The sequence below is a fragment of the Zalophus californianus genome, chromosome 14 (assembly GCF_009762305.2).
Source record: "Zalophus californianus isolate mZalCal1 chromosome 14, mZalCal1.pri.v2, whole genome shotgun sequence".
NCBI classification, from domain to species: Eukaryota; Metazoa; Chordata; class Mammalia; order Carnivora; family Otariidae; genus Zalophus; species Zalophus californianus.
In genome coordinates this window covers 32,784,162-32,798,163 of record NC_045608.1, presented here as the reverse complement: position 1 = coordinate 32,798,163, position 14,002 = coordinate 32,784,162, and the positions used below count along the sequence as shown (strand labels likewise).

The following is a 14,002-nucleotide window of genomic DNA, read 5'->3' as shown; positions in this document are numbered from 1 at the left end:
GGAACCTCCATACTATTTTCCAGAGTGGCTGCACCAGCTTGCATTCCCACCAACAGTGTAGGAGGGTTCCCCTTTCTCTAGCAGAGACTTTTATTTAAGACTTCAGAGATTATTTCCAACTAACAAAGCCCTCAGAATTCAAACAGATTCACTAAGTGCTGCCTGGTCAGTGTAATGGAATCCTGCCCTTAGAAATCCCAGAAAGAACATCTCAATTTAAGAGAATGTGGAAAGTAGCATGTAATATGGTTCCCAATGACCCTACCTCCTGATGTTCATGCCTTTGGGTAGTCCTCACCCCTTGAGTGTGGGTTGGACCTCTGATGAGCTGCTAACAAATAGGAGGGATGGAATATGATTTCCAAGATTCAGTTTAAAAAGATGGTAGCTTCCACCTTGGCTACTTTCTCTCATTTTCTTACTCATTCTGAGAGAAGCCAGCTGCCATGTTGTAAACTGCCCTAAGAAGAGGTCTGGATGGCAAGTAACTGGTGTCTCTGGCGAGCAGTCAGCAAGAGCTTGAGGCCGGTCAGTAACTACATGGGTGGGTGTGAAAGCAGATTCTCCTCAGGCGAGCCTTCAGATGAGACCACAGCCTAAGCCAGCAGCTTATCTACCACTTCACTGGAGACCCTGAGCCAGAGAAGCCCATCCTAGTCACACCCAATTCCTGCCCCACGGAAACTGTGACAGTAAATGTCTTAAGCCACTAGGTTTGGGAATAATTCATTATTCAGTAATAGATAACTAATACAAACAGTATCTGCAGTATGGATATGGTGAAGGTGCAGAAAACCAACCAAGCAACCAACTGACCAACCACTTTGCCAGTGTGAGCTCGGCAGCCCATGGTTTCCTTTTAGGTCATGCTGAGGCAGAAAAGTCCTACTAAGGATGGAAATATCATGTGAAAAGGAAGAGAAAGTGTGGAGGGCTGAGGGACCAGCAACGGGACAGTACTGGCATAGTGGTGAAGGAAGGATTTCTCCTCAAGATCCCTCCCACAAGGGGCCTCCGCCGGCCGCTTCTGGCAAGTGCTAGAGCCGCGGAGCACAAAATCGGACCTTTTAAAAGTTGGCTCGGCGGAGGGACGTCGCTGCAGTGGCTAAGCGGGGGGTGGAATCCTCCCGGGACAGTGTGGTCTCAGGACCCTTGGGGTCACAGAGAGACCGGGGGTGCCTGAGTGCAGCAGAGCTCCCAGGTATCAGAGCAGGGAAGCCGGCTGCAGAGACGGAGCAGAGTCGCGGGCTCTCAGCTCTGGGTTGCCACAAACTGTGATCTGCGGCCCAGTCAGGGCACGGCTCCCCCAGCAGGGACCCAACAAGCAGCAGATCCGGGGAGACTCCCCTTCCTTCCCGGGGAGGAGCGGTGCAGGAACGCACTGCAGGGATCTGCTGGGTTTGGAGACTCCGAGCGGGGTCGGGTGCCAGAGATAGCAACGCTCGATCACAGGCCGGGTGAGCACGGAGTGCGGCCAGAGACCGGGGACACGGGAGTGACTGCTTTTCTCTGGGGGCGCACTGAGGAGTGGGGCCCCGAGTTCTCGGCTCCTCCAGGCGGAGACTGGGAGGCCGCCATTTTCGCCCTGGTCCTCCAAAGCTGTACCGAGAGCTTGCAGGGAACAAAAGCTCCTGAGAGCAAACTGGAGCAGCTTCCTTAGCCCGGACCGACAAGGGCGGGGCAATTCCGCCTCCAGCAAAGACATTTGGAAACCACAGCAACAGGCCCCTCCCCCAGAAGATCAGCACAAACAGCCAGCAAGCCAAGACCAAGTTGATCGATCAAGGAGAATAGGAGAACTCCAGCGCTACGGGAATACTGCACATAGATTCATGGCTTCTTTTTTTTTTTTTTTTTTTTTTTACCATGATTCATTATTTCATCAAAGTTAATTTTTGTTGACTTTTTTTTATTTTTCTTTTTCCCTTTTTCAACCAACATCTTATAAATCCCTTTTTTTAAAAAAAAAAAACATTTTTTATTTTTTTTTCATTTTTAGAGTCATATTTTATCCCTTCATAGTAGTTATCCTTGTTTTTGGCATATATATATAAGTTGTTCTCTCTTTAAAATTTTGAGGTACAGTTTCTTCTAACAGATCAAAATATACCCTAAACCACTAGTGTATGGCTTTGTTCTAGTCTCCTGCCTGAACACATTCTCTCCCTTTTTCTTTTTTTTTTCCTTAAATCTTCTTTCTTTTTTCAAACAACTTATCTTACCAAGTCCTTTTATAAAATCTTTTATAATTTTCATCTTTACAGTCATCTTCCATCCCTTCATTGTATCAAACCTTATTTTGTACATATATGTCTTTCTTCCTTTAAAATTTTAGGAGGCACTTTTTTCTAACAGACCAAAATACGCCCAAAATCTAGTGTGTGGCACTGATCTATGCACTAGCCTGATCATATTTGATCATATTCTGCCTTTTCTGAATTGTTTTGTTTTTGTTTTTATCTTTTTTTTTCTTTTTTTTTTTTCTTTTTCTCTTTCTTTTTTCTTTCTTTCCCTTTCTTTTCCCCTGGTTTCAGATCTTTTCTGATTTGTATACAGTATATTTCCTGGGGACGTTGTAAACCTGTTAGCCTTTTGTTCTCTCATTCATCTATTCTCCTCTGGACAAAATGACAAGACGAAAGAAATCACCTCAGCAAAAAGAACAAGAGGTAGTACTGTCAGCCAGGGACCTACTCAATACGGACATTAGTACGATGTCGGACCTAGAGTTCAGAATCATGACTTTAAAGATACTAGCTGGGCTTGAAAAAAGCGTGGAAGTTATTAGAGAAACCCTTTCTGGAGAAATAAAAGAACTAAAATCTAACCAAATCGAAATCAAAAAGGCTATTGATGAGGTGCAATCAAAAATGGGGGCACTAAATGCTAGGATAAATGAGGCAGAAGAGAGAATCAGCGATATAGAAGACCAAATGATGGAAAATAAAGAGGCTGAGAAAAAGAGAGAGAAACAACTACAGGATCACGAGGGCAGAATTCGAGAGATAAGTGATACGATAAGACGAAACAACATTAGAATAATTGGGATCCCAGAAGAAGAAGAGAGAGAGAGAGGGGCAGAAGGTATATTGGAGCAAATTATAGCAGAGAACTTCCCTAATGTGAGGAAGGAAACAGGCATTAAAATCCAGGAGGCACAGAGGACCCCTCTCAAAATCAATAAAAATAGGTCAACACCCCGACATCTAATAGTAAAACGTACGAGTCTCAGAGACAAAGAGAAAATCCTGAAAGCAGCTCGGGAGAAGAGATATGTAACCTACAATGGTAGAAATATTAGATTGGCAACAGACCTATCCACAGAGACCTGGCAGGCCAGAAAGGACTGGCAAGATATCTTCAGAGCACTAAACGAGAAAAATATGCAGCCAAGAATACTATATCCAGCTAGGCTATCATTGAAAATAGAAGGAGAGATCAAAAGCTTCCAGAACAAACAAAAACTAAAGGAATTTGCAAACACGAAACCAGCCCTCCAAGAAATATTGAGAGGGGTCCTCTAAGCAAAGAGAGAACCTAAAAGCAGCAAAGAGCAGAAACGAACACAGACAACAGACAGTTAACAGTCACCTTACAGGTAATACAATGGCACTAAATTCATACCTTTCAATAGTTACCCTGAATGTAAATGGGCTAAATGCCCCAATCAAAAGACACAGGCTATCAGATTGGATTAAAAAACAAGACCCATCCATATGCTGTCTGCAAGAGACTCATTTTACACCCAAAGACACCCCCAGATTGAAAGTGAGGGGGTGGAAAACCATTTACCATGCTAATGGACACCAAAAGAAAGCTGGGGTGGCAATTCTTATATCAGACAAACTAGATTTTAAAACAAAGACTGTAATAAGAGATGAGGAAGGACACTATATCCTACTTAAAGGGTCTATCCAACAAGAAGATCTAACAATTGTAAATATCTATGCCCCGAACATGGGAGCAGCCAATTATATAAGGCAATTAATACCAAAAGCAAAGAAACACATTGACAACAATACAATAATAGTGGGGGACTTTAACACCCCCCTGACTGAAATGGACAGATCATCTAAGCAAAAGATCAACAAGGAAATAAAGACTTTAAATGACACACTGGACCAAATGGACTTCACAGACATATTCAGAACATTCCATCCCAAAGCAACGGAATACACATTCTTCTCTAGTGCCCATGGAACATTCTCCAGAATTGATCACATCCTAGGTCACAAATCAGGTCTCAATCGGTACCAAAAGATTGGGATCATTCCCTGAATATTTTCAGACCACAATGCTTTGAAACTAGAACTCAACCACAAGAGGAAAGTCGGAAAGAACTCAAATACATGGAGGCTAAAGAGCATCCTACTAAAGAATGAATGGGTCAACCAAGAAATTAAAGAAGAATTAAAAAAATTCATGGAAACCAATGAAAATGAAAACACAACTGTTCAAAATCTTTGGGATACAGCAAAGGCAGTCCTGAGAGGAAAGTATATAGCAATACAAGCCTTTCTCAAGAAACAAGAAAGGTCTCAAATATACAACCTAACCCTACACCTAAAGGAGCTGGAGAAAGAACAGCAAATAAAGCCTAAACCCAGCAGGAGAAGAGAAATCATAAAGATCAGAGCAGAAATCAATGAACTAGAAACCAAAAGAACAGTAGAACAGATCAACGAAACTAGGAGCTGGTTCTTTGAAAGAATTAACAAGATTGATAAACCCCTGGCCAGACTGATCAAAAAGAAAAGAGAAAGGACCCAAATCAACAAAATCATGAATGAAAGAGGAGAGATCACAACCAACACCAAAGAAATACAAACAATTATAAGAACATATTATGAGCAACTCTATGCCAGCAAATTAGATAACCTGGAAGAAATGGGTGCATTCCTAGAGATGTATCAACTACCAAAATTGAACCAGGAAGAAATAGAAAACCTGAACAGACCTATAACCACTAAGGCAATTGAAACAGTCATCAAAAATCTCCCAAGAAACAAAAGCCCAGGGCCAGATGGCTTCCCAGGGGAATTCTATCAGACATTTCAAGAAGAATTAATACCTATTCTCCTGAAACTGTTCCAAAAAATAGAAATGGAAGGGAAACTTCCAAACTCATTTTATGAGGCCAGCATTACCTTGATCCCAAAACCAGACAAAGACCCCATCAAAAAAGAGAATTACAGACCAATATCCTTGATGAACATGGATGCAAAAATTCTCACCAAAATACTAGCCAATAGGATCCAACAGTACATTAAAAGGATTATTCACCACGACCAAGTGGGATTTATTCCTGGGCTGCAAGGCTGGTTCAACATCCGCAAATCAATCAACGTGATACAATACATTAACAAAAGAAAGAACAAGAATCATATGATCCTCTCAATAGATGCAGAAAAAGCATTTGACAAAGTACAACATCCTTTCTTGATCAAAACTCTTCAGAGTATAGGGATAGAGGGGACATACCTCAATAACATAAAAGCCATCTATGAAAAACCTACAGCGAATATCATTCTCAATGGGGAAAGGCTGAGAGCTTTTCCCCTAAGGTCAGGAACGCGGCAGGGATGTCCACTCTCACCACTGCTATTCAACATAGTATTAGAAGTCCTAGCCACAGCAATCAGACAACAAAAAGAAATCAAAGGCATCCAAATCGGCAAAGAGGAAGTCAAACTCTCACTCTTTGCAGATGATATGATACTGTATGTGGAAAACCCAAAAGACTCCACCCCAAAACTGCTAGAACTCATACAGAAATTCAGTAAAGTAGCAGGCTATAAAATCAATGCACAGAAATCAGTGGCATTCCTATACACCAACAACAAGGCAGAAGAGAGACAAATCAAGGAGTCTATCCCATTTACAATTGCACCCAAAACCATTAGATACCTAGGAATAAATCTAACCAAAGAGGCAAAGGATCTGTACTCAGAAAATGATAAAATACTCAGGAAAGAAATTGAAGAAGACACAAAGAAATGGAAAAACGTTCCATGCTCATGGATTGGGAGAATCAACATTGTGAAGATGTCAATGCTACCTAGAGCAATCTACACATTCAATGCAATCCCCATCAAAATACCATCCACTTTTTTCAAAGAAATGGAACAAATAATCTTAAAATTTGTATGGAACCAGAAGAGACCCAGAATAGCCAGAGGAATACTGAAAAAGAAAAGCAAAGCTGGCGGCATCACAATTCCGGACTTCCAGCTCTATTACAAAGCTGTCATCATCAAGACAGTATGGTACTGGCACAAAAACAGACACATAGATCAATGGAACAGAATTGAGAGCCCAGAAATGGACCCTCAACTCTATGGTCAACTGATCTTCGACAAAGCAGGAAAGAATGTCCAATGGCAAAAAGACAGTCTCTTCAACAAATGGTGTTGGGAAAATTGGACAGCCACATGCAGAAGAATGAAACTGGACCATTTCCTTACACCACACACAAAAATAGACTCCAAATGGTTGAAAGACCTAAACGTGAGACAGGAGTCCATCCAAATCCTAAAGGAGAACACAGGTAGCAACCTTTTCGACCTCAGCCGCAGCAACTTCTTCCTAGAAACATCGCCAAAGGCACGGGAAGCCAGGGCAAAAATGAACTATTGGGATTTCATCAAGATAAAAAGCTTTTGCACAGCAAAAGAAACAGTCCACAAAACCAAAAGACAACCGACAGAATGGGAGAAAATATTTGCAAATGACATATCAGATAAAGGGCTAGTATCCAAAATCTATAAAGAAATTATCAAACTCAACACCCAAAGAACAAATAATCCAATCAAGAAATGGGCAGAAGACATGAACAGACATTTCTCCAAAGAAGACATCCAAATGGCCAACAGGCACATGAAAAAGTGCTCAACATCGCTTGGCATCAGGGAAATCCAAATCAAAACCTCAATGAGATACCACCTCACACCCGTCAGAATGGCTAAAATTAACAAGTCAGGGAACGACAGATGTTGGCGGGGATGTGGAGAAAGGGGAACCCTCCTACACTGTTGGTGGGAATGCAAGCTGGTGCAACCACTCTGGAAAACAGTATGGAGGTTCCTCAAACAGTTGAAATTAGAGCTACCATTCGATCCAGCAATTGCACTACTGGGTATTTACCACAAAGATACAAATGTAGGGACCCGAAGGGGTACGTGTACCCCAATGTTTATAGCAACAATGTCCACCATAGCCAAACTGTGGAAAGAGCCAAGATGCCCATCGACAGATGAATGGATAAAGAAGAGGTGGTATATATACACAATGGAATATTATGCAGCCATCAAAAGGAATGAGATCTTGCCATTTGCAACGACGTGGATGGAACTGGAGGGTATTATGCTGAGTGAAATAAGTCAATCAGAGAAAGACATGTATCACATGACCTCACTGATATGAGGAATTCTTAATCTCAGGAAAGAAACTGAGTGTTACTGGAGTGGTTGGGGGTGGGAGGGATGGGGTGGCTGGGTGATAGATATTGGGGAGAGTATGTGCTATGGTGAGCGCTCTGAATTGTGCAAGACTGTTGAATCACAGATCTGTACTTCTGAAACAAATAACGCAACATATTTTAAGAAAAAAGAAAAAGAAGAAGATAACAGGAGAGGAAGAAAAGGGGAGTATGTCAGAAGGGGAGACGAACCATGAGAGATGATGGACTCTGAAAAACAAACTGAGGGTTCTAGAGGGGAGGGGGGTAGGGGGATGGGTTAGCCTGGTGATGGGTATTGAGGAGGGCACGTTCTGCATGGAGCACTGGGTGTTATGAACAAACAATGAATCATGGAACACTGCACCAAAAACTAATGATGTAATATATGGTGATTAACATAACAATAAAAAATTAAAAAAAAAGATCCCTCCCACATGTCAGGAAAACTAATTTGATTTCAAAGATGAAGTAATGAGTGACACACTTATATGAAATGTCTTTTCTGTCCTGTTCAAATTCAATGGGCTACATGTAAGCGGGTTGCATTAGGGAGTTGCTCTGCACCATGAAGAGGATACATAAAACACTGAAACACCAGTGAGCATGCATAGCACCTTGCACAGGCTCCAGAACTAAGCCTCTAAGTGAGGTGGTGGTCTTTCCTCATACCGAAGCCCACTGCCCTCCACCCCTCCAATGTTGGGACTGGAGTCTATAAGGGGAAGTCCACGGATCAGAGACAGGAAAACACTGAGTCTGATGGATTCTACAGTTCCTGGTGCTACTTCTCTGGTTGTTACACTGTCTGCATATATAGATTCAAATTTAAAAAATAACTTTCCAGCTTTTGTTTTACCTTTGAAAGTTCAAGTTGTGATGTGAGTGTGTGTGTTTGCCCTCTCAGCAGCCAAATTCTGTTCATTTCTCTTTATGTTAGGTCATGTGTAAAGAAAAGATACCTGGCTATGGCCTGAGTGTCTCAAGCTTTAAAAGTCGCAAATGCTGGTTCTTGGGCCTGGCCTTTGTGATTCTGATGGCAAAGCACTGAAAAGCACACTTTAGAAAGTACAGTATTTCCTTGAGCTATTTGGTAAGTGAAAACCTTGGTTTAAGCCCAACTTACAAACTGAAGCACATGCACGTAGGAAGCAGAAATGGGTAATTAACCCATGGAGTCTGGTGCTCCGTGGAGATGGCAGGTGCCACATGGGGCTGGGAGGTTGGGCAGGGCTGCTGGCTTAGGGACCTGAACTCAGTCTGAGCTTACTGAGGAAGGCAGCAGAATGTGCCTAACCCTTTGTACTGCTCAGTGGATGCCAGGTCAGGGGCAACTGCAGGGTGTACTGATAACTACACAGAACACTACAGTAGAATAAGCCTGATAAAGAATTATGAAAAAAATTTCATTAAGCTGAATGTATCAATAATGTAGGCTGGATAGTTGCTGAGTTGCTGACCATTTACTCAAGGTAGGATCATGTGTAACAACTCTAGGTTTAATTCCATATAAATAGAAAACACCTGCATGTACTCTGCCTTTTTTTTTTTTTCTCCCATGTTGTAAACTTAGTTAATTCTGTCTCTATGAATTGTTGACAGGCATAGTCTCTGTCAGGGCAGTGACAACAGCGGTTGGGTCAACTCTGGCCTCGCAGGAACGAGGGGCTAGTGTTGCCAGATATTCACATTCTTCAAGGGATTCCAGAAACTTCCATATCTCAGTCAGAGCTGCACTTTTAAAATGCTGGTTACTTTCTTTCTTTCACTTTAGAAAATGGTACGTAGGCCAACAAAACAAAACACAACCCAAGTCACAGCCACCAATTTGTCATCTCTAGGAACTGCCTGTTTTCCTTCAACATAATAAACTGAGAGACAAGGGGAAAAAAGGCCTAATACTGGTTTGGACCCTCGCGCCCCTTTCTCTTACTAGACAAAAAGAACTCTTTCTGAAAACATTCATCCATTAACCAGCAAAACTACTGACCATGATTATAATATCAAATTCTAGAAAAAACAAAACACACATACACACATAGGTTTAACACTATAAATAAGTTGACATGTTTAAAATAATGTTTTACTCTTTATTTTTCAAAGTTTGCCCCAATTGTACCATTTATTTTGTATAGAAGGATAAACCACCCATAGCAATATGCTGGGGCAAAACACAGAACTGAAGGAAAGGAGCTTCATTACACTGACCATGGAAGACAACACCTGTTAGAAAAAATAAAACCGACGCAATAAACAACGAAACGCAAAGAGATGCCAAGCGCGTGCATGAGAGGAGATTAAAGCAGCAGAGCCAGCTCCTTACCTGAGGAGTCTTCAGAGGGCTCCCACCGGTACTGTGGGGTGGAGTACAGGTCGGCTTTGGCAGGGCCGTTCTCGATGGGCAGACTGGGGTGGATGGTGTGGTAGTCTACAGGATTGCCGTTCACAGTCACCAGCAGGCCCTGGCAGGGGAGCGCGGAGCAAAGGCACACCTGTGACAACAGCTCCAGTTTTCAGTGTAGACATTGAAAACTGCCTCCTTGCCTTATGCTAGCTAGATAGAACCCTGCAGTGAGACACTGATTGAGAGCTGAACAAGGCCGTCAATTACCCACTTGAGCAAAATGAATTGCATACATTCCTCTGTTCACATCTTTATTCCAGAGTGGTCCCAGTAAAAGTTGAATCTGATCTTCTTGTACTTCTGCTCAACACCATGCAAGGCACCCTCTGTTCTCAGGACCAAATGTAAAGGCTGGGAAAGGCAGGCTGAGGCTTCCTGATCTGGTCCGATCACCTCTCCAGCCTCTGTTCTCATGGCTTCTCCTCCCAGCCCTGTTTTCAGCTATTAGAACTACAGACCTTTCCTAGGCCCCAGCCAGAGCACCCCTGCCTTGGACCCTCCCCACCCTGCCCACACTCCAGTGCAGCTCTGCAGAGGACTAATGCAGTCTCAGGTTAGCTGGCACCCCCTCTGGAGATCTTTGCTGATGCTGCCAGCTTGCAATTCCTGTGATGAAGCACTTCATATACTAAGTGTAATTTCTTGTTTTTTTCCCCTTTGGCTTTATGATATGAATGTGTGTGTGTGTGTGTGTGTGTGTGTGTGTGTGTGTGTGTGTGTCTGTGAACATGCAAGACTTCCAATTCAAATTATGTAATAGGTCTATCTGCAGAGAAAAATGCTTCTAAAAACCCTCCAACGTGGCTTTTAAAAGTTTAAATACATTCTGTATGACTATAGTCGAGCTCTTTTATATGAGTTAGTGTTATAACAGCAATAAACCAGATACAATGTCTACAAGAAAAATATTCAAAAACTTAGGGAAATTTTATAGATCATTAAAATATACTCAAAGGAGCTAATTCCATTTATATCACTTCTACATCACTTACACGAGCATAAATGATAATTCTAAGAATATACTAACATCAGATGGTTTGTAGTCATCTTGGGTCATGGATAAAAGCTGCAAAAAGCAATGCAGGACAGCAATGTTAATATGTAAGCAAAAAGCATTGCAATGTTTAATATATATTTGTAAAGTTTTACTATGCACATACCCATTCCTTCAACTAGCTAGACGCTAGTATGTTAAAATTGCCATGCAAAATATAGAGGGACAAATAATTGAACCGGATGTTGCTATTTATTGTAACTGTTTTCCAGCTTCTGATGTTAACTTTTAATTGTAACAGCAAATAACCAGTCATAAACCATGTGACTATAAAAGTTGATCTACTTTTCAACTGTTTTGTTTTAATAGAATAAGCTGCTTCATTTAATACTCCCCAACCCCTTGAGACCTCTGCAGAATTTTGAAAATATTTACTTTTCAAGAAATAGAAGTTTCATACTAAAGAAAAATTGATTTGTAATGCAGGTTGAGATTATTTTAAGATTTACATATTGTTTACCACAAACTAATTATTACATGACTATGCTTTTAAACTATATTAGCACCAGGTAGTTTGGACCCCCCCACAAATAATAAGCACTTTCTGTGCTAATGGTTCTCCAACTTTTTTGGATCAGGATTCATTTATAATCATAAAAATCACTGAGAGTCCCAAAGAGTTTTTAATGATGTGGGTCCTATCTATCAGTATCTACTCTACTAGAAATTAAAATTAAGGCCTTTAAAAATATTTATTAGTTCATTAAATTTTTCTTAAAATTTAACATGTTCACATCAATCATTTCGTTCAAATAGCTATAGTTAAAAAACAAATAGTAAAAAAATAGTAGTATTTTATGCTTTTGCATATCTTTTTAATATCTGGCTTAAAAGAAGACAGCTGGATTCTTGTATCTGTTTGTGCATTTAATCTGCTGTGATATGTTATTCTGGTGGAAATATACGAAGAAAATCTGGCTTCACCGAGCTTTGTAGTTGGAAAAGAAGAGAGTATTTCAATTGGCTAGCCAGGTAATTGTGGACAGTTTTTTTTGTTTTGTTTTGTTTTGATACTACACCAAACTCAACAGGTGGTAGTAACCTGAAGATGAGCTGCTACTTGGAATCTGAAATTGTATCAATGAACGTTTCACACTCTGTTACGTTAAAATCCAGGGCTGTATCATGTGTTGGTGATTTGCAATCAGTGAGTTATACAGTCTACCAAATATTGACACATTTCATTACACAATATTTAAGAAGCACATTTGTTAATTTGATCTCACCACTGATCTCATCAGGGAGGTCCTCAAGTATGGGGAAGTTTTTAAGCTCTGAATAGGGGATACAAGTTTTCTAATATTCTAATTTTCACTCAAAAGTTCAAATTTTACTACCGGCAACAAACGCCGTCAGCTGTTCGCCTTGAAGTGTTGGGCTCACTTCATTTACTTCTCAGGATTTCTCTGCCAAATACCCATCTCTGAATACCGGTAATTTGTCCACTCGAGGCTCCTTCCAGGGGCTGTGGTCTGCGGTGGGTGACAGCGAGTTCAGCTCACACTTCCTACACCCGGCCAAGTGCTTCTCAGCAGGACGCCATCCCACTTTCACACGTGGTACTTTGTGCGACTTCCCATTTTGCCACACAGGATATTAAAAAGACTTGAGCTCCAAAGTGGAGATTTAAGAAAATGGATAACTGTTTTTGGCTCATCAAGGATATTCCTAAGTGAACTGACCTGGCTGCTTTGTTTTCTCTGAGTGCACAGCCCCGAAGGGCAGGGACTGTGGTTGTGGGGGTTCCTGCCACCCCCTGGGTTGGCTCAGTGCTTTTGTATCAGCAGAGTGCTTTTGTATCAGTGTGTCAGCACAGTGAAAAGAAGGGATGTATTTTAAATCTTATTTAAAAAGAGTTGTGAGCTCGTGGATCCCCATGAGGGTCTCAGGAATCCCCAGAGGTCTGCAGACCTCCATTTGAAAAATTCCTGAGCTATCCTCTATGGCTATCTGTCGTTTAGTAAAAGGAGCAGGATAATCTGACACATGGCATGATGAGAAAGGCCCCTGAAAATCCTGACATCTTAGGGCACTACATGGGCCCCGCAAGGCCATCCACTGCCTAAGGCAGGTCATTCATTGTTTTGCCCTCACTCAGCACATGGCAGCCATGCTGAGAATAAGGCCACGTGCCTTAGAGGAACTCACCTGCCACCAAATAAATTGGAAAATCTACTCCTCAATTCTCTAGCATTCTACCAAGCAAATACTTTGTATCTGTCATTACAACATTGCAAATGGGCATATTTAATGAGTCAATATAGCACTGAGCTGAGTTCAACATGGTCAATAAATGCTCAAAGGGTTATATGAATTACTCATTGTGACTCACTTTTCCTTTCAATCCATACGGTTGCCTCAGTGTAGTAAGAGATACTTAATCATATTCATATAGACTGTTTTCTTCTCTAAGTGGTTACTTGAGTTATTATTGTGGCCGGCTACCCAATAAAGTGAAATTATTTTCTGCAATGTATTTCAGCACTGAGACTTTCCCTGCCCGGTGCTAACAGTTGCTCTGTTATTTTTTGCTTGTTTTAAACACAAATTTATTTTTTTTAATAAAGTCTTTCTTTTGAGGATGAAGAGACTTCATGGAAAGCACTGAAATATACAATGGTGTTCTCCTAGGGTATGGTGAAACCATATTTTCCTTCAGAAGCACTGGGTTCCCCTCTCTGAATAGAGCTCTCTGCTACCAAGGACATCAAACTATTTCTATAAACTATGGGCAATCTGAGTTTGCATATGACATGTGACTCATATTCAGCAACATAACACAAAAGAAGCAAAATAAATTAGGAAATGGCAAATGCTTTCTTGTGGCTTACTTTTCTCTCATCAGTTGGGTAATGGGTGGCATACCACAGGCTCCGCCTCCTCTCGGCTGTCACTTGGATGGGGCCACAAGTCCGGGCTCTGTCCTCTTCCTTGGTCCTGTCATCCTGCACCTGAGACACACGACAACCCACAGGACCAGCTCTGCTTCCAAGAGCAGTTCCTTCAGTGGCCTGGCTGACCCAGAGAAAGTTTTTCACCCGTGCCTTGATAATGATATATTTTTTTAAATTAATGTATACAATATATG

General features: G+C 41.5%; 1 protein-coding gene across 1 annotated transcript in view; it reads right to left on the bottom strand.

Moving 5' to 3' along the window:
• PIEZO2 (piezo type mechanosensitive ion channel component 2) overlaps positions 1 to 14,002 on the bottom strand; it is a 526,331-nt gene that overhangs the window by 125,142 nt on the left and 387,187 nt on the right. The window contains exons 9-11 of the mRNA XM_035724088.1: positions 13,746 to 13,865; positions 10,888 to 10,926; positions 9,780 to 9,918 (exon numbers count right to left, since the gene is read on the bottom strand). Coding sequence (XP_035579981.1) covers positions 9,780 to 9,918; positions 10,888 to 10,926; positions 13,746 to 13,865 — 298 coding nt within the window. The remainder of the gene's footprint in view (positions 1 to 9,779; positions 9,919 to 10,887; positions 10,927 to 13,745; positions 13,866 to 14,002) is intronic.